The following is a 19872-nucleotide window of genomic DNA, read 5'->3' on the forward strand; positions in this document are numbered from 1 at the left end:
TGGTCCTGGCGGCTTCCTGGGTGACGCTAGTGGTAAAGAGCCTGTCTGCCAATGCAGGAGATGCAAGAGACATGGGTTTGCTCCCTGAGTCGGAAAGATCCTCTGGAGAAGGGCAAGGCAATCCACTCCAGTATTTTTGCTGGGGAAATCCTATGGACAGAGGAGCCTGACGGGAAACAGTCCACAGGGTTGCAAAGAGTTGGACACGACTAAAGTGACTTAGCACAGCATGGCACATGCGGTACTACAGAATGTTCTGTGTGTGTGCACTTGAAAATAATGTGTATTTGGGGGTTTTGGCTCTAAGGTCCTGAAAAGATCAATTAAAGTCTGTTTTCTTGTGTCATTTAGGATCTCTACTGCTTCACTGGTTCTCTGTTGAAGATCTCTCCATTGGTGTGAATGGGGGTGTTAGTTTCCTACTATTACTGTATTCCTGTCGATTTCTCCCTTTACATGTTAGTACCATTGTTGTTCAGTCACTAAGTTGTTTCCGACTCTCTGCAGCCCCATGAACTGCAGCTTGCCAGGCTTCCCTGTCCTTTAACTATCTCCCGGAGTTTGCTCAAACTCATGTCCATTGACTTGGTGATAGTATTCAACCATCTTGCCCTCTGTCATCCCCTTCTCCTCCCGCCTTCAGTCTTTCCCAGCATCAGGGCCTTTTCCAGTGAGTCAGCTCTTTGCACCAGGTGACCAGAATATTGGAGCCTGAGCTTCAGCATTAGTCATTCCAACAAATATTCAGGGTTGATTTCCTTTAAAAGGATTGACTGGTTTGATCTCCTTGCTCTCCAAAGGACTCTCAAGAATCTTCTCCAACTACACAGTTCAAAAGCATCAATTCTTTGGTGCTCAGATTTCTTTATAGTCCAACTCTCACATCCATACATGACTACAAACCACAGTTTTGACTAGATGGAACTTTGTTGGCAAAGAAATGTCTCTGCTTTTTAATATGCCGCCTAGGTTTGTCATAGCTTTCCTTCCAAGAAGCAAGCAACTTTTAATTTTGACTGCAGTCACCATCCGCAGTGATTTTGGAGCCCAGGAAAATAAAGTGTGTCATATTTTGTCTGAGTTTGATTACTCATAAGTATGTCATGTAAGTGAAATTGTCCAGTATTTGTCTTATTTCATTTAGTATAATGTCCTTAAGGTTCATCCATCATGCCTCGTTTTAAGGCTGAAAAACTTCACCTTTTCCTTGTCCATTCATCTGTCAGTGGATAGTTCAGGTTGACTCCATGTTGTAGCTGTTGTGGACAGTGCTGTAGTGAACATTGGGGTGTAGACATGTCTTTGAAACCCTGCTTTCAGTTCCAGTGGCGTGTGGTCCTAGAAGCTGGATCAATGGATTATGTTACTTACATTTCCTGAAGAACCCCCAGTGTTCTCCATCATGGCTGCACCAGTTTTCATTCCCACCAGCAGTGCATGAGGATCCCACTTTCTGCACATCTTCACCAGCACCTGATGTTTTCTATTTTGTCATTGTGTTGTTAGCAGCCATCCTGATGGGTGTAAGGGGGTATCTCATCGTGGTTCTGGTTTGCTTTTCCCCAGGGATTAGTCATATTGAGCATTTGTTCATGTGTTTATTGACCATTTGTTCATCTTGTTTGGAGAAAGGATTGTTCAAATCTTTTGCCCAATTTTGAACAGAATTGTTTTTTATGGTTGAGTTTTACAGCTTCTCTACATATCCTGAAATTTAATTCCTTTTTGTTCTCTGGGTCCCACCCCTGCACAGGCATGCAGATGACAGCATCTCTGGTGGGCAGGAGTCGTACATGATGCCACTGTGGTTCAGACCTGCCAGAACACAGGCACGCTTCTGCACAGGTTCGTTGGTGCAGAACCAGCACCTGCAGCAGGCGGGACCGACACCAGGTGTGGGCTCCGCCGGGTGCAGGATCTCCACGGGGGTGGCCTGAAGGTGCTGAGGCCAGGATGGGTCAGGCGAATGGGTGTGGCCTAATTCCTGATGTTGAGAAAGGTGCCAGGCCATGAAGGGGAACACAAAGTTGGGGGCTGGTGAGAGCTTAGGCCAGGGAGCCCACAGAGAGAAAACTGAACGGGGTCGTGTCTGCAGCTCCCACCCCTACCAGGTATTGAAAAGCACGGGAGTGGGGGTCAAGGTGCCCAGGGATACACCCTAAGGCCAGGCTTACCCCAGCTTGGTCCTGTGGCCTACACCCGTCGCCTTCCACCTGGGGCCAGCCATTGGACAGGGCGTTATGAACTGAGCGGGCAGGGCACCTCTGCTCAGAAGACACCCCTGGCCTGAGAGGAGCACAGACCCCAAGATGTAATGAGCTTAGATCTCTGACTCCTAGAGATCAGAATACGTGATTTCAGGCGGGACTTGTGTCCTAAGTGGGGACTCTGCGTGGCGGGGTCCCATGGGGAACTACGAGACCAGGGATCCATATTTGCACCGCCCAGGGCACCAGCTGTCACACATGGCTCACACCTCACCTGTCTCCTCCCACTCTGATGGGCCCTGGGGACACAGCCTCTGGGTGACCTCCACCCTCACAGCCACCTAGTTGTGAGCAGAGGACAGCCCCTTGGGTCCCAGTAAGGGCAGGAAAGGAGGTGCAAGTATAATCTGTCTCAAAAGGAAAAAGGTTGAAGGCATTGGGGTTTCCAGGGAGGGACCCCTCCCCTCACAGCCACATCTGCCCTCCTGAGAGGGGTTGTGTACAAAGAGCATGTAATTAATTTATTTATTTCTTTACACATAACTGAAGTGATGTTACAGTACATAAGTTATTTACAACTGTGCAGTAATGTGTTGCAAAATAAATTATCTAGAAGGCAGCAAAAGTACATTGTGAACGTGTATAAAACTGTACAGCGTTTACGGGTACACTTTTTATATGATTATTGGCTCTGTAGTGTTTCAAGTTATGTTCTCAGAAAGAGAAACAAAATGCCCAAGATTAAAGGAAAAAATATACAAACCACGTGGATTTGACTCCATTAAAAACACAACTGAGTGTCCTGCCTCCATGTCCCTGTGAGGCGGGCGGGCGGCGCAGCCAGGCCCTCGCCCAGCCGAGCGTCCTGGCCCCAGTCGGAGGCCCGAGCCATCGGCAGCTTCGTGGTGACAGGACGGTAGCCGGTTCGGTGCTCTCCCCGCCCTCTGACCAGAGACCACTCTTGCTGAGGGGTAGACGCCTTAGTTTTATTCTCTTGAGTCGATCAAAAATGGAACCAGGAATTTAAAGACTGCTCTCCATCCTGCAGCTCCTGAGATGCCTGTGCAGCCGCCGGAGAAGAGCTTGAGGCCACCATGCCCGTGCCCACGTCCCCGGCTCTGCGTCCTCCCGCGGGGGCCGGTAGGAAGGAGGCGCACCAGGGACCCAGTGCGGTTTCTCCCTGGGTGTCCCCACTGGGGACGTGGTCTCCTCCCGCCACCTGGACTCGGCAGCAGACGTCAGGGGGGCTCGCCTGTGTCCTGTGCAGCTGTCCCTGCGCGTCAGGCCGGCAAGAGCACAAAGTCATCATTGACGTCGACCATGGGCACGTAGAAGGACGGCACCTCATTCACGCACAGGGACTTGTGCCCGGCGGGGTCCAGCTCCTGGACCTTCAGCTGCCACTCCATCCTCTGCACGGCGTTAAGAGCCGCCGCCTCATGCTGCTGCCGCATCAGGAGACACGTCTGCACGGGAAACGCAGCAGGTGAGGAGGGAGGAGAGACCCTGCCTCACCCACTCCCCCTGCCACAGCGCTTCTGTGAGGTCAGGGTGGGGGACCCTTTTGAGCTCTGGCCTTGGGATGGCCTCTTGCATCTGGGTCTCATCCTGCCCAGTGAGTGGCCTTGCTGAGCACACAGGCATCTGTCCATCCCTGCTTCATGCCCCTACCCCTGGGGGTTTCGCCTCTAGTCAGAACTTATAAAAGTTTTGCTTTTCTGTTTTCATTTTACAATTACTTTATTTATGGCTGGTGAGATTGGCTTCATTTGCATTCTCAATATTAGAAATAGGTACCAAGACAAATAGACTGTTAAAGTCTGTGCTGTGTATTTCATGTTAAGAATGCCGAATGTTGAAATGAGGATAGTACCTGGGTTACCCAAATGGGTCATAACCCGAGGCAGCACATGTGGACTTGAGGGGTGGTGTGAGGGAGTGAGGGTGCGGGGCACATTTTGGGAACACATGGGAGATAGAAGCATGGCGGGTGGGAGCACAGACTTAACGATGTGACAGTGATTGTGCAGGAAGCTCATCAGTTTAAAAAACTTTCAGAACTAAGCCCTGTGTGCACCAGCAGGCCAGGCGTCCTCGGCACACACAGTCACTCATGATTCTCAGAGTCGCGCTGCTCTTACTTAATTTAAGGTACTACATAGTGTCTCCATCTCTGGGTGCTCCTGAGACGGAGCTATTCTGGGCTTCTGAACTGCTGTACAGTCCGAGTTTTCAGACTGAAATGAAACTGTTAGGCTGAAACCCCGTGACACCCAACAGGCAGGCCTGTTTACCCAGAAAACTGCCCTGAAGATGTGTCCGGGGCTGTGGGACCTCGTCCACACTGTGGTCCCAAACAAGCGGCCACGCGCAAGGAACCCGTTCCATGGGGGTATGGCCATTTCGTGCCCCTGCACTCTCTGTACCTCATCAGTTTCTTTTTCTGTCCATTACTTTCTAAGTTCTTGGCACATTAAGGAAATTTAGACTTCCGTGGACTTTTTAATGTACCAAGTCTCATTTTACTTTGGTCAAAAGTATCTCCCTATAGCAAAGTTTTCCACGCAGCTCCCTTCAGGCAGGCTGGTGGTGGGAGGACTGACCATGTGACCTCCACACTGTCACCCTGGAGCTTGTCAGAAACGCGGCCTCAGCCAAGCCTGAACGCCCTGTAAGCTGTTGCCTCTCTGCTCTGGGCCCCTGGCCACCCCCTTGGCCCCTTGGGTATGGTGCTGGGGGCAGGGGTCACCGAGGTAAGGTGAGGGTGAGGCTGGCAGCCCAGTGTGGAACCTGGGTCTCGCCTCCATCAACTCCACACTCGGCAGGCCCTGCCTCATTGGCGCTAACTCTGTAGCAGGCGCATCACTGCCGGTGTGTGTTCACGCGCCTACAGAGGAGGACGTGCTTCTTACTTGCTAAGCTCTCTATCTCCCCCCCGTCCTCTGCCTGCTGCACTGGTCAGCACATCCAGGGCAGGGCTGCTGGTGGATGCTGTGACCTTTGAGGAGGGTCAAGGTGGGGTCCCACAGAGGTCTGACCGCCAGCTGGTGACAGGAGCTGCTCCCCGCACACCTGGACAGGAGGGAAGACACTCTAAGAGGCAACATGGGGGCGGGGAGGCCTCGCTCGCTTGCTGCCAGCTGGGCTCAGAGCCGGTGTGAAGCTGCCTCCTCCACACGCAGCCCCACAGCAGCCACCCCCACCCGGAGAGCCCGGCCCACCGCTGCCGCTCAGGGAGGAGGGCTCACCTTCATGCGGTCGTACTTGTCGTCCACATCCTGCAGCCAGGATATGAACTGGCGGGCGTTGAACCGGTCCCGCACTGACTTGTTCTCATCACCCTGCAGGGAGAGCCAAATGCACGTGAGCATCCGGAAGGGGGAGCTTCCTGGCAGTCAAGACCCCCCCCCCTTGAGATGCAGGTTCTAGAACCCCCCCAGTGCCCCCATGTCAAGGGCCAACCGGCAGGACACACACACACACCCCCGCCCTCCTAAGGGGCCCAGGCAGCCGCCCCTCCCCAACACTGTCCAGGGTGGAGCCGCCCTGCGCGTGACTTTGGACCCCCTCAGGGTGAGTGCACGATGGTATCTGTCCAGTTTCTTCTTTGTGAAAACTGCAAGTGGTTTTTTCTTTCAAAAGGACATTTGGGAGGCCTGAGGTGGCTGAGGTCCCCTGCAGTGGACAGTGGTTTAGGACCAGGTGTCCCCACTGGGTCCTGCCGGCTGGGTGGGTGGGGGCCACCTGCCTGAAGGGGCCCCAGCCCAAGACCTCCCGTCTCCTGGACCTTCAAGAGGAAACCCAGAAACTCCCTTTCAAGGTCAGCAGATACTTTTTCCTTTTATATGCAAAAAGCAAAACTTCCACGTGTCACCACTAGCACATTACCTAAGGAAAGCTTTAAAGTTTTTGTATCCTTAAAGACTGTATGTAAGTGAATGGAAAATCTTTAAGGCACTAATAAAAAGTTTTTAACCACTGTTATGTCACATGTGGCGGCCTCCATGTGATCTGCCAGTGGGTGGGGGAACTTGGTGCCAAGGCCTGAACAGGGACAGAGGCAGAAGGCAGGCCTAGAAGGACACACTCTGGGCTGTTTTCAGAGTTGCAGCGGCTGATGAGGGGAGAAGAGGGGAGAAAGGTCAGGGTGCACACAAGTTGGCTTGCTTTTTGCACGTTAGATCTCTGACATGTCCATGCATGGGGTGGGGGCCCTGAGGGGCACAGGTTCCACCTACTGGGACAGAGGTCAGGCGGGAAAGGTTGTGACCTTGTGGGACAAGTCCACCCCTGGGGGTGGACAGAGGCGGGCTGGACCCTTGAAGTGGACACGCAGGGTCACCCTAGAGGACTGACAAGGCAGACCGTGTGCTCCAACAGGTGGCGCCCTGGGTCCTGCTCCAGACCAGCGAGTCACTGGTAACGGGCCCCTGGGGCTGCCTGCTGTCGGTGGCAGCACCGTGTCCCCAGGGCGACGGTCTCTCTGGGTCCTCTGCTCAGGAAGCCCCAGGGCAGCAGCTCTGGCTGCTCGTGTCCAAAATAAATGTGAGCCTCAGAGGAAATGGTCGGCAGATGCCCAGCCCACGCCCCACCTGGCTCTCCAGCGGCATGTTGTACACCTCCGAGTCCAACAGCATGGTGCAAGCACTGAACGGCACCGCCTGGTTCGCGATGGTCCTCGCCGCCCGGCAGTGGACTCGTAGGATCTCCTGTTCGCAGGAGACGATCAGCTTTTCCTGAAGAAGAGGGGCCAGTAAGCTGAGAGGGTGGGAGCCGGGTGCCCCAGGCCCATGGCCACACACTCACCCGCTCGATGCTGTGCTGCAGGCGAAGCTTCCCCCGCACGGCCTCCTGCTGCTTGAACAGCTCCTTCAGGGGCTCTGCCAGTGAAGGTGGGGGCGCGATCTGTGGTCACAGGAGAGACGGGCTCACCAGGGGCCGGGAGCTGCCCCAGCCCCACTCACCCTGAGGACCACAGTCCCATGATACCAAGCCAGGAGCCCGCAGCAGCTGGACACTTTGTCCCTGAGAGCAGGTGAGTGAGCCCCCCTCCCCCGAGGGAATTGCAGGCACCTGTGAAGAGGGCGGGGGAGGAGGCAAGGGAAGCCAAGAACCTGGTGTCTGCATCACTACCCTGGTATGGTGAGGGGACAAAGGACTGGCAGGGTCCTCTGTTTAGCACAGGCTTCACACACCCCAAGTGATATGAGGCCCACTGGAATGCCGCTGCCCAGAGGCAACACAGAAAGGACAGTGGGCCTGCCCGTCTCCAGGGTGTAGGGCTCGCCCGGCCACTTTGGAAGAGACATCGGCAGGCCAGAGGAGCCCATGGATGCCAGTGGTGACCCCCCAGGGGGAAGCTAGTGCTTCTGACTCACACAGGAAACGTGCAGCCATGACCACCGGCTGGAGGGGGCAGGAGGAACAGCCCCTAGCTGCAGACAGACTGCACTAGAGGCCCACACTTGAGGTATGTGCTGTCCTCCAATCTTTTGGTTTAAAATAGGCTCAAAACTTGAAAAGAGAAACCCAACTGGGTCTCTTGAGCTGCCTGCCTGCTCCCTCAGGGCACCTGGCAGATGTCTCTGTCAGGATCTCGGCCCTGAGAACCCCTCCTCCTGCTCCTGAGGGTGGAAGCCCAGGCCCAGCTGCGGGGCAGTCTGCTGTGACCCCGAGCCTTGTGCCCCAGATAGCGTTGGCCTGGCACTCACGCAGGCTGCTGTGGGTGAACTCAGATGGCAGGGGCACAGCACCCTCAGCTGTTGCCTTTCTAGTTCCAAGTTTTCTACAGACAAACAGCAGAGAGTCCCTCTCCCTGAACAGAGATCCCAGGACAGAACCTAGTGCCTCAGACCCTGTCTGGGGATAGGCCACACATGTAGGACATGGCCAGCCTTAAGCCTGATGGACAGAACAAGAGGAAAGCTGGGTTTTCCGCAGAGGTGGGGGTGGTGTCGATGTAGTGCATACGTGTGAACAGGTGGTGCCTGGGGAGCATTGCAAAGCTCGAGCGGCCAGGCTCTGGCTACGGGTGAAGAGAGGTGGCCCAGCGGGGCTCTCCTGGCCATGAGCCCCGTGCCTGCTCCCGGGTAGGGGGTGGGGGGACAGCCGAACTTGGAGGACACGCTTCCCCAGAGGTCCTTGTGGCAGGACCTGCCCACTGCCCAGATGCAAGTATGAGGATGGGACAGGGGGTGTGCATAGCGGGGCCTGGATGGTCACACCTGCACGAATGTGGGGTGAACCATGGCGCAAGGGAGCATGGGGCATGTGAGCAGACGGCCGACAGGCAGGGTGGGGGCCTGTGTCTGGCAGGCCTGCTGGGTGGGGACCTGCTTCAAGGAGGCAGGGGCAGCACCCTCGGGCCCCTGGGGAAGAGAGGTCTAGGGCCAGGTTCTGTAGAGGCCTCATGCTGTGGGAAGGGCCGCAGAGGGGGCTGGGTGTGCCTGAGGCAAGTGGGCCGGGGTCCAAGCACAAGGTGACCTGGTGGCTGCGAGGCAGGAGGCGACACTGGGCAGTGTCGTGGGCAGACGGTGAGTGGCAGAGATCAGTGTGGAGGGGGCTGCTCCCCACCTTCTGGGTGGGCACTCACCACGGGGATGTGCAGCTTGCTGAGTGGCTTGCCGTCCAGGAGGTAGGAGCCGGTGTAGGTGACGTACTCGGCGTAGCACTGCGGTGCCTGCGGGCTGATGTAGCACAGGATTTTGCGCTTCTCCTCGATCTTCTTCCGGATCTGCAGGTACTCAAAGTATGGGTTGGACCTGTCGCTGTGGTAAGGCTCAATGGCGTCCAGCTTGATGGCGTCCACAATGGCGGCCAGCGTCTGCTGGATCACCTCACGTGTCTGCCGCGTGGACGTGTGCATCTGCTGGGCCAGCTGCTGGCTGGAGCGCTGGAAGCGGCGTTTGCGTGGGTGCTGGGCCTGGGGGTCGTCGTCCTCAGAGCCGCGACCCTTGGCCCTGGGGGTGGGCGTGGGCGCGGGCTCCTTTTCAGTGGGCGGTGAGCTCTGCTTGTGCTGGTTGGCCAGCATCTGGGCGCGGGTCCTGGTCATGCGCTGAGGGATCTCCTCCACTTTGGGTGCCTTCGGGGCCTCAGCCATCGGTTTAGGTTCTGGTTCGGTGGATTCAGGCTGGACGCCGTCAGGGGGCCCCTCGAGCCCGGCACTGTCCTGAGGGCCAGCCCCATCTGCCACGTGGGCCTGAGCCGAGCCATCCACGGGGGCGTCAGGGGCGCTGTGGGGTGAGGCTGAGGAGTCTTGGCCCTCAGCCTCCTCATCTCCACTCCCTGGTGGACGCTGCTCTGAGAGGGCTGGTGTGAGCCCTGAGCCAGGGTGGGAGTCCTCGGGCGCTCTTCCCTCTGGCCTGGACCCTGCCTCTGCCATGGCCTCAGGCAGCACTGCTGGCTTTGGCTCCTCCGGGGGCTCTGGTGTGGCTTCGGTGGGGAGCCGGGCGGCCACCTGGTCAGGAAGCGACACCAGCTGTTGGTCAGCAGCTGCCCCAGTGGCCTCCCCGCCGCCTGGGAGCACAGGGGCCCCCAAGGGGGTGTTCTCTGGAGGAACGAGAGGAGACTCTTCCACAGGCTCTGCTTCCACGTCAGGAACATCCTTGGTCTGGAGAGGGAGCTCTGGCAGTGAGAAAGGCCCCAGGTCGAGGTCGTCCTCGGCAGCGGGGAAGGCACCGGGCCAGGGCACCGGCTCCACCTGGCTGAGCGCCGACAGGTTGTGACCACCTTCCAGGAAGTTATTCTCCAGGGGCCCCAGTGCTTCCACCTGAGCCACGGCCGTCACACATGCAGGCTCTGGGGGTGCGTCAGGGGCCGCGTCCGGAAGGGGCTTGCAGTTACTGAAGAAGGACTCCAGCCGAGAGGGAGGGGCAAACGCGGCCGACTCCTCAGAAGTGTTCACTGCGGCTTGGACTGTTCCCTCGGCCTCGTCCTTAGCTTCCAGTCCCGGCTCGGGGACCGGCAGAGGGTATGAGACGGGGGATGCTGGGTAAGGGGGCTCAGGATGGAGCGACTCGGCCGGGCAGAAATGTTTCGGGGACTCTGGGAACCTCTGTGGGGACTTAAGTAGGAGGTCCGACCCCACAGGCCAACTGGCTGTGTCACCAGGAGCACCCCCAATAAGGCCAGGGGGCAGGCCCTGCTCTGCGGCAGCAGGATGCGCCCATTCGACTGGCTCCTCTGTGATGACCGTGCTGAAAGGGCCCTCGTCCAGGGGCTCCAGGAAGCTGGGCTCTGGGGGGATGATGGCTGCAGTGGCCTGCTGATCCTCCGTGGCATCCAGGGGAATGCCAAGGTCAGGGGGGAGGGCCCCCTCCATGGACGGGGCCAAAAGCTCATCTCTGTGTGAAGGGGGGGACTTGGCTTGTAAACTAACGAAGGCGCCCTCTGGGGAGGGGGTGAGGTTGACTGTGGCCGCAGGCGGGCAGTGCAAGGCGTCGACTTTGGGGGAAGGCATGCCGTAGTCCGGGGAGTAATACCCTGGAGACAGGCAGGCGAACTTCTCCGCGGGTGCTGGGGGGCCAGGGGCCTTGTCCTCAGGGTGCTGCCCTGGCGAGCTGTAGCTGGGTGCAGCGGGGACGCTCTGCTGTCTGAACAGCTTGTCCCCGAGGCCAAACTCCTCCTCGGGGGTCCTCCTGACGTCCACAGAGACCGAGCGGTAAAGGTTCGTGCACAGTGGCCTCGTTGGTGTCTGGCCCGGGGTCTCTGAAATCCCACTTGTGGCCACGGAGAACCTGTCAAAGAAAGAGGGTGAGCAGGCGCTGGCGGAGGTGCTGGACATCGGCTGGGGGTCCGTGCAGTCAAACATGAGGTCGGGATAGTCGTCAGCGCTGCAGGACGGGGTCCGGGGCGTGTGCATGGCCTCCTCGTAGCTGGGGCAGGACACTACCGAGGCAGGGGTGGGGACCCCAGTGGGCCGGCCATGGTCAGGCCTGGGGGACGCAGGCAAGACCTCTTTCATGTGGGGTCCCGCCAGCCAGTCCCGGGGGTCCACTGCTAGTCCTGGGTGGGGCTTGTTCTCGGCGGCAGAGGCAGGAGGAGCGGACTCCTTAGGTTTTCTGTCCTTCGGGGCAAGGTCGGGACCAGGCGGCTTCTTGGGCGGGCCGTCCAGACTCTTCTTGCGCGCGTCCTCAGCGGGCCGCGCCTTCTCCTTGAGCTTGGGGTCCCCGGAGCGGTGCCGCAGCTTCTCCATCTGCCTCATCCTCTCCTTGTGCCGCTTGTGCCGCTCCTCGATCTCCAGGTCCTTCTGGGACAGCATCCGCTCGAAGCTGGTCATCATCAGGTCCCCGTCGCCCAGAAGCTTCTCCCGGGGTCTCACATCTTTCTTGCCCGGGTCTCTGGTCGGAAGCAGCTTGTCATTTCCATTGCTGAGCTTCGTGGGGTCACCCTTCTCCTTCTCAGGATTCTCCTTGATCTTCTCCTTCAGCCTGGCCTCGCCAAGCTTCCCGCCCTCATCCTTGGCCTTGTCTCGGAAGGCACCGGGGGCGGTGTCCCTGGCCAGGGGCTTGGGCTCCTCGCGATGGTGCCGCTCCCGGTGCCGCTCCTTGTCCTCCCGCCACCGCTCGCGGTGCTTCTCCCGCCGCCGCTTCTCCTTCAGGAGGCTGAGGGCGCTGGAGCCATAAGGCCGCAGCTCCTTCTCCACCTTCTTGGGGGGTTCTCGTTCAGGATCGTTTTTCTCCTTCTTTTCAGTAGAAAACAACTCAAGGGCTTTATCCAGCTCATCCTCTGCGTCAGCCTTGGAGCCGTAGGAGGCGCCGTAAGCATCGCTGTCCAGGAGCTCCTTGTCATACTGGCTGGTGTCCTTCCGGCTGCTTGCGTCCTTGTAGTCATCGCTCTTGTCCTTCTTCTCGAGCTTGTCCTTCTTGCCCCGCTCTCGATCGTGACTCTTCTTGGAGGATGATGAGGCGTGCCGGTGCCGCTCCCTCTCCCGCACCCGCTCCTCTGGGGGCTCCGGGAAGGACACGTCCAGGAGGGCGCTGAGGCTGGGGTCCTGGCCGCGGTCAGGGAAGCCATCAGAGGACGCCTCGCTGGCCTTGTCATTGGAGTCCTCCCGGAAGTCCTGCAGGGCCTCCTCCTCCAGCCGCTCCAGCAGGCTCTTTTCCGCCTCGGCGCCCTTGCTGGCCTTCCTCTCACGGCCCTGCTCACGGTCTGGCCTCTCCCGGTGCCTGGTCTTGGTCTTGTCCTCTACTGGGGGCCTTTTCTCCCCCTTCTCAGGTGGCTTCTGCTTGCTCCTCTTGTCCTGCACGGAGTCCACAGACGTGCGGTCCTTCCTGTCCTTCTTCTCCTTGTGCTTCTCAAAGGTCTTCTCCCTCCTGTCCTTCCCCCCATCTGTGGCCCCCTTCTCCTTCTTCTTCTCCCTCATCTCTTTGTCCTTCTGCTTCTCAGCATGGGGTTGCCTGTCGGCTGAGTGCTTCCGGTGCCGGTCAGGGGGGTGCACCTCCCGCCCGTCCTCCCTCTCTGGGGGGCCATCCCCTCGCCCCTCACTCGCCTCCCCAACTTTGAATCCGCTGGCTGTGTAGTCGTCTTTTTCATCTTCACTTTCATCTGTGAAGATATCTGCAATATACCAGCTCTTCTCTTTGCCCTTTTTCTCGTCTTTTTTTTCAGAGAAGTCCTCAGAGAGTATTCCAGGGAAGGCCTTCTCCCGTTTGTCTCTGCCTTGGTCAAGGGATGCCTTCCTCTCCTTGTCTTTGCTGTGCATGTCTTTATGCTTTTCCTTGGCATCCTTTTTCTCTTTAAAACACTTATCAAACTCTCTGTCCCTCTGACATTTCTCAAGGATGAGTTTTTCGCTTTTGTCCTTGTCGCTGGACTTCTCCTTGTGCTTCTCCAGCTTCAGCTTCTCCTTCTTCTCCTTCTCCCTCCCTGGGTGGTGCCTCTCCCAGGGTTCCAGGCTCTTCCCAAAGTCACAGCCATACTCCTTCAGGTCCTCCCTGTGCGCCTCCTCGGGCTTCACTCGGCCATCTCTCCGCTCCTTAGCAGCTTCCGGGGGCTCCTTCCGGTCCCGGCTGCCCTCGGTGGACTCGCGCCGCCGTTTGTCCTTCTCACAGAGAAAGCTGGGGACAGCCCTGTGCCTGTCAGCAACGTGCTCTCGCCGCCGCTCCAGGCCGTCCCTGTCCTTCTTCCGAGAGAAGACATCTCTGTCACCGCGCTTCTCCCGGGCCTTGCTCTCCCGCCTCTTCTCCTTGCTGTCCTCCTTTACCGTCTCCAGGATCAGCCTGGCCACAGAGTCGCTCTTCATGTCCCTGTAGTCTGTCACTGGGGAGTCCCAGCTGTCTTCCCCTTTGAAATCGAAGGAGGAATCTGACAGGTCCGAGAACCAGCGATCCTGCTGGTCATCAGAGAGACTGAACTTGGTGTCTTCGTTTTCCAGAAACTGACTTTTGTTACAGTACTCGTCAAAAGCAGAGTCCTCCCGATACCCTTTTTCTTTTCTGAGTTTTTCTTTATCCTCCTTGAAGATCTTCTCCTTCTCTTTGGGAATTTTTTCCTCCTTAAAGTCATTCTTTTTCTCTAACTTTGAGGGCCTGTCTTTGGACTTCTTCTTTCTTTCCTCTTTGTAGAGTCGCAGCTTCTCCTCTTTAGGAGACTTTTCCTTCAGCAGCCTCTCCTTCTCGGCCTTGTTTGAACGGTCCTTCTCCTCCCGGAAGGCCCTGCCCCCGTCCTTGTTCAGGTCCCTGATTCTCTTCAGCGACTTCTCCTCTCTGGAGACCTTGATCATCTCGTCCTTAAAGAGCCAGTCTTTCTCTTCTGACTTCATCTTGCTGAGCTTCTCCTCTTTCTTGCAGTGGTCTCTCTCATGCTTCAGGCCCTTCAGCTTGTTCTCAGCGGGCACGTCATCCAGGAGGATGGCCTTGTCTGCCCTCTGCTTCGAGTCCTCGTACTCGTAGGTAAAGCTCTTCAGCTTCAGTTCCTGGCTGACAGAGCACAACCCCTTCTCCTTGCTTTTGTGTTTATGTTTAGTCTTGTGTTTCTTGACAACTTTGCCCTCCTTGTCCAGCTTGGGGATGGCGCCGTCCCCGCTAGGGTGGAAGGAGTTCTTCCTGTCAGGTAGTGTGCCCTGCAGGCCGGCCCTCTTTTTGTGCTCCTGCCTCTTCCTGACTGGCTTCAGCGACTCCACGCTGGAGCCTTCGGAGGAGCCATCAGACTCACTGCTCAGTCTTGTCCTGGTGGAGTCTGATAAGGAGCTGACCTCGGACCAGGCAGGAGAGGAAATGGTTTTCCAATTGTCTGTCCGCCAGTGCTTGGCGTGTGGGTCCGCGTGGCTGGTGTTATGCTTCTGGGCAGTGGAGCTGCCGTGGGATGAGGTGGAGGAGGCAGACAAGGAGCTGAACAGGGCGGGGTCCTTCAGCACCAGCGGGGACTCCTTGAGGCAGCTCGGGCTCCCCGCCGAGTCCCCACCATCCTCGCCGCTCTCCGAGGACTCGCTCTCAGACTCAGATGAGCAGAACGTGTCACCCCTCTTCCCAAACCGTACTTCTTTGCCCTTTATTTCTTTCTTTCGCTTCTTTTTCACTTTATTTCTTTCCTTCTGCTGCTTGCAGTTCGAAGGCTCCCGGGTCTTGTTGCCGGGCAGCATGGTGTGGGCTGAGAGTCTCAGCTTCTCCCCCGCCCCCACGGTGACGCCGACGTCCTCCTCGTCAGACGTGTCCGACAGGATGCGATGAGACGCCTTCTTTGGTGCAATCGTGCTGTTTTTAGTGTAGCTTTTCACTTCCATCTTGGGTATAGAAATAAAACTATTTGACTTGGCCTCTCTTCTGTAGTCCTTTTTCAATAAGTGTTTGTCGTCCACTGGGGGGGTTCTGTCCTGCTCGTCGTCCTCGTCAAACTCATACTCGTCCTTGACTGGGGTCACGGTTTTCTGCGGCTCCGGATTCTTGGCCTTGTGCTTTAGGCCCTTCTCAAACTCAGAGTCTGTGTTATTGCCATCGACCGAGCTGGAAGGTGCGAATGATGGGGCGTCCTCCTCCTCCTCCTCGGAGCTCTCTGCAGGAACAGGGAGAAAGGCGTCAGGAGCTGCTCAGGCAGGGGCAGTGGTAGACAAGCCCAGAACTTTAGTAATGTGACTGAGGCTGGCCCTGGGCCGCGTGGCCAGACAGGGGTCTGCACAGACAAGGGGCTGGAGGTCTCGTGCAAGAGCCCCTATCCAGGGTGGGGTGCCCTCACAGTCCGGAAGCTCCCATCAGTGCCAGGCATCCAAGCAGGCTGCCTACAGTGGAACTACGTGTCCTGCCCCCCCGTTTCCCTGCTCCCCACCACAGCACTGACCAGCTGAGCTCTCCTCACTAGACGTGTAGGTGCCCTTGCCCAGAAGCAGGTTCACCATGGTCGGGGAGCTGGCCACCTTCAGCGGTGTCTCGCCCTTCCTGTTGCTCTGCTGAGGGTTCCCTCCATACCGGAGCAGCAGCTTCACCACCTGTGTAGCAGCAAGAGGCACATCAGGGATGTGAGGAACGTGGAGCGGCCACCACACCAGTGCCTGGTCATAGGGTCTGGGCAGGACCAGGCTGAGGGCTACAGGCTGTGTGTGCTACCCACCGGGCCTCTCCCTACCACAGACCCATCACACAGGCTCCTGGTATTTGGATGAAAGTTGTGTACTGGATAAGGGGGGGGGGCTGTTACAGAGTAGAGAAAACAAAGACCAAGCCTCCACAAGCAGGTCTATTTCATGTTTTTTATTTTAAAAGTAAGATCACCTGTTTCTAGTCTGTGCCCAGGACCACTGAACCCAAGGACAGGCAGACCTTGATTTGTCGTATGTTACAGACATGAAGGTCTGTGACAACCCTCCTTGTACCCAGCAAGTCTATCTGCACCATTTCCCTGAAGGCATTTGCTTCCTTGGTGTCTCTGTTACATTTTGGTGCTTGTCAGGATATTTCAAACCCTCTACCAGCAAAAAGATGACTGGCTGCAGATGATAGTTACATTTTTAGTAATAATGTATTTCTCTCCTTTCTTTAAGGCCCTGCCATGGCTCATTTGGGATCTTAGTTCCCTGACTAGGGGTGGAACTCGTGCCTCCTGCAGAGGAAGTGTGGAGTCCTAAGCACTGGACCTCCAGGCAAGTCTTGGAACAACGTATTTTTTAACTGGGGTGTAGTTAATGTTTTACACTCTTTTTGATGTGGACCTTTTTAAAAGTCTTTGTTGAATTTGTTAAGATTTGCTTGTGTGTGTGTTTTTCTAGGCTGTGAGGCATGTGGAATCTTCACTCCCTGACCAGGGGCTGAAGTGGTGTCCGCTGCACTGGAAAGCAAAATGTTGACCACCAGGCAAGTCCCCTAGTTGATGTATCTGTCTTGACGAACAAGTGCAGGTTGTACAGACACTACTACTGCACCTCCAACAGCGACTAGACAGCGGTCAGGTGCATCAGGAAACCACTGCTCCGTTGCAGTCCTCACTCCGGTGGCCTCCCCGAGATGGCTGGCAGACAGGACAGAGAGAGCAGTAGCTGCGTTTCCACTGCAGGGGCTCCCCTGCCCTCTGATGAATCACCACTGTGGACAACCCTGGGGCCAGAGGCTGGGCTCCAGGGCTGTGTCCCTGCTGTCTGCCAGCCAAGGGCCAGCCACCCCAGCCGCTGGAGGCCACCATGTTCCCAGCACTATGGTCCCTCCCTGTAAGACTGGCAATGCAGGCCAGTCCCCTTTACATGGAGGCAATACAGGCCAGTCCCCTTTCCATGGAGAAAGGGTCTCTGCTGTACGCACCCTTGTCCCCCTGTACAGTCCAGGGTCACTTCCCATCTCCTGGTCTTCCAGCTCCCCTCTGCAGAGGCCCCCCGTCCACAGGCCTCGTTGCATGTATACCTGCCCACTGCCCCGGGGATATTTTTAGCAAATCCTTTGATATTTCATGAATTTCTCAGCCTATTTCTCTAAAACGGCTCTTAAGAAAGAAAAACAAAACCCCTCTCATCTTCCCTAAAAAGTTACCTAATTCCTGACCTCAGCGCTTGGGTGTCCACAGGAGCTTTGGCATCTCGAGCCCAGAACCCTTCCCATCTCTCCTGGCACCCACATGTTATTGTCCCGTTATGTCCATCTCCCTGGCCGAGCTGCTGGTTGCCTGGCACCTGCCACCAGTGACCAGCGAGGCCACCACAAAACACCAGATGTCACACGTCATTACGCTTGCCTCCCATCTCTAGACAGGGGCCTTTTCAGGACATTGTGCTGTGGACGTGGCCAGACCCTCACCTACACGTGTGTCTCCAGTGTTGGACCTGAGGGCTGGCGCCCCAGATGCTCATGGCTCCTGGGCTGGTCACACAGGTCACCCTGTGTGGCTGCACCCGTTCAACGTGCCTGGTCTGACAGCACAGGTATGAGGACAGACAGAGCTCCTGTTCTGGGGCTGGCCACAACATCCAACCATACCTGCGTGGCCAGAGCAGGGCCCTGACACACAAGCCACAGCAGGTGTGTAGAAAGCTGGGTTGAGCAGGGGTGGGGGGTGGTCAAAGACTCACCTCCTAGTCGCCCTGCCACCAGGAAAGAGAGATCAAGAAACTGCAGCAGGCCCACCCGGGGGTCTGTGGGGAGGCACCCACCTTGTAGTGCCCATTGTTGGCGGCGTCGTGCAAGGGTGTATCATCATCCAGGCCCTTGGTGTTCACCTCCGCGCCTGCGGCCAGCAGCTGCTTCGCGACATCATAGTAGCCCCGGTTACAGGCCTCATGCAATGCCGTCCAGCCTGGAAACAGACACTCAGCACGTATGTGACTTAACCTTCAAGGCCACTTCCACCTTGGGCGGCACAGGAAACTCTAAGGACAGGCGCCCAGCCTGGGTGTTCTTTCCTGGGGCACCTCTGGGTTGCCCATGACCACTAGAGGTTAACCCTACAGACTAGGAAGCTGTGAAGGGTCCAGACAGATGAGCAATATCATCACACAGGAAACAGAGCAGACCGTGGGTTTGGACAGGCCTCCGTGCAGCAAGCGCCGAGGCCTCCCAGGGAGTGACCACCCCAGGGACTGGTCCCAGGGTTTTGGAAAAATTCAAGTTAGCACCTCTTAAAAATATCAGTATTCCTAAGTTAGGTTTGAATGAGACACATGGGGGTCCCGCTCGGCAGGGGTCCTGGGGTCCCAGGCCTCCTGAGAAGGCAGCTCTGGGCGCACAGGCAAGAGAAGAGGGTGCCGTGTCAGAGAGTCTGCCCTGGTCCTACCCTCCGAGCGCTCACCCGCAAAGTCCTTGACATTGACGTCCGCCCCCTCGCTGATGAGCTCCTTGATGCGCCGGGCATCCCCCCGGATGGCCGCCCGGTGCAGGCGGGTCTCCCCACGCTCGTTCCTCTTGTTCACTTTATCTTTGGTTTTTGAGGCAGAGTTGGGCGTCCCCTTCTGACAGACTGTCGACTGGGAGGGGTGCTTTGGTGTCATGTCCACTGCCGGCCAAGCAGAGGATGGCGGAGGTTAGCAGGTGGAACCCTTGGGGCTGGGCCCCCCAGCCCTGTACCCCCCCGGGCTCACCTGGGCTGTTAGCGGATTCCTCGGCTGTCATCTGCATGAGCAGAGCCACCTGCTGGCGCTCGGAGAGAGGGTAGCCAGCGCGGATCCCAGACAGCCCCATGCCGAAGAGCAGCCCGGCCTTGCGGGTGACGGGCTCCTTCCTGATCCGCTTCCGCTCAGGACCCTGCTTCTCTGTGAGGCGTGGGGGAGAGAGGGGACACTTCATGCCACGGAGCCCTCGACCCTGGAGCCTCACCTGGCCGCGCGGGAAGGGAAGGGACAGCTGGCGGCACGCAGGCCGCCCGGCATCACCTCTTCCGGCAGTAACTGTGCTGGGGACACAATTCCAACACCTCGTCACCAGCCACTGAAGCCAAGCCTGGCCCCCACCGACCATCCACTGCTCCAGGTGCCTCCCCAGACCGTTCCCTGCACGCCAGGCGGCGGGACGGCCAACCCGAGTCCCCGCTCACACAGGACGGGCCTCGGTCTAGCAACTGCTCGCGCCTGTGGTCCAGGGCCTCCGCCCCACCCGCCTCCAAGACAGTTCAGATGTAAAATGCAAACACAGTTTAGAGACCCATGGAGAGGTCAAGGCTGACTGGGCGGTACTGTACCTTTCTTCTTGCTTCTAGGAGCCTCCATCTCATGCCATGGCGCTTCGAGGAGCGAACCAGCCTTGCAGTACCACGGCGTGGACTGAGCTGGAGGCATCTAAAGGCATCAACACAGAGCACTAACAAGATACGGGGCCAGCCCGGCGCCCCCTCAGCCTCCTCACAACAAGCACGCTACGCTCCTCAGGCCCCTCACACACACCCTGTTGGCCGCAGACAGCCACAGTGCCCGTGTCTCTCACGGGGCAGGGGTGATGGAGAGAAAAACAATCCGACTCCTGGGATCAGGAGCCCAAAAAAAGCTCATGGGAACCGGGGATCCACCAAGTCTCAGATCCCTCCCCTGCAGCCCTGTGTGTTCTGGGAGAGGCCCTGTGTGGGGTGTCCTAGGTCATGGGGTGCAGACCACAAGGTCGCCACAGGGGCCACACTCGAGAGGTTCTCCCTGCACCCCTGGGCTGGGTCAGACCCCAGAGAGAGGCAACATCTCCACTCCCAGAACCACATACCTGGACCGCTCACCACCTCAGGCCCCGCAAGCATATCACTTTCCATTTTCTTAAGAGTTTTCACTGATATT

At 57.5% G+C, this 19872-nt stretch overlaps 1 protein-coding gene across 6 annotated transcripts in view; it reads right to left on the bottom strand.

Moving 5' to 3' along the window:
* Positions 1–2718: 2718 nt before the first annotated feature.
* ANKRD11 (ankyrin repeat domain containing 11) overlaps positions 2719–19872 on the bottom strand; it is a 118468-nt gene continuing 101314 nt past the window's right edge. For 4 of the 6 annotated variants that reach the window (XM_065925208.1, XM_065925205.1, XM_065925207.1 and 1 more), the window contains 9 exons: positions 18697–18867; positions 18408–18611; positions 17773–17915; positions 15480–15627; positions 8800–15197; positions 7014–7112; positions 6800–6943; positions 5456–5548; positions 2719–3673 (listed from right to left, as the gene is read on the bottom strand). In XM_065925208.1, coding sequence (XP_065781280.1) covers positions 3488–3673; positions 5456–5548; positions 6800–6943; positions 7014–7112; positions 8800–15197; positions 15480–15627; positions 17773–17915; positions 18408–18611; positions 18697–18867 — 7586 coding nt within the window. In that variant the 3' untranslated portion in view covers positions 2719–3487. Of the gene's footprint in view, positions 3674–5119; positions 5280–5455; positions 5549–6799; positions 6944–7013; positions 7113–8799; positions 15198–15479; positions 15628–17772; positions 17916–18407; positions 18612–18696; positions 18868–19292; positions 19390–19872 lie in introns of all 6 variants that reach the window. The other 2 variants (XM_065925210.1, XM_065925209.1) reach the window with 2 other exon arrangements.

Source organism: Muntiacus reevesi, chromosome 2 (assembly GCF_963930625.1).
Source record: "Muntiacus reevesi chromosome 2, mMunRee1.1, whole genome shotgun sequence".
NCBI lineage: Eukaryota > Metazoa > Chordata > Mammalia > Artiodactyla > Cervidae > Muntiacus > Muntiacus reevesi.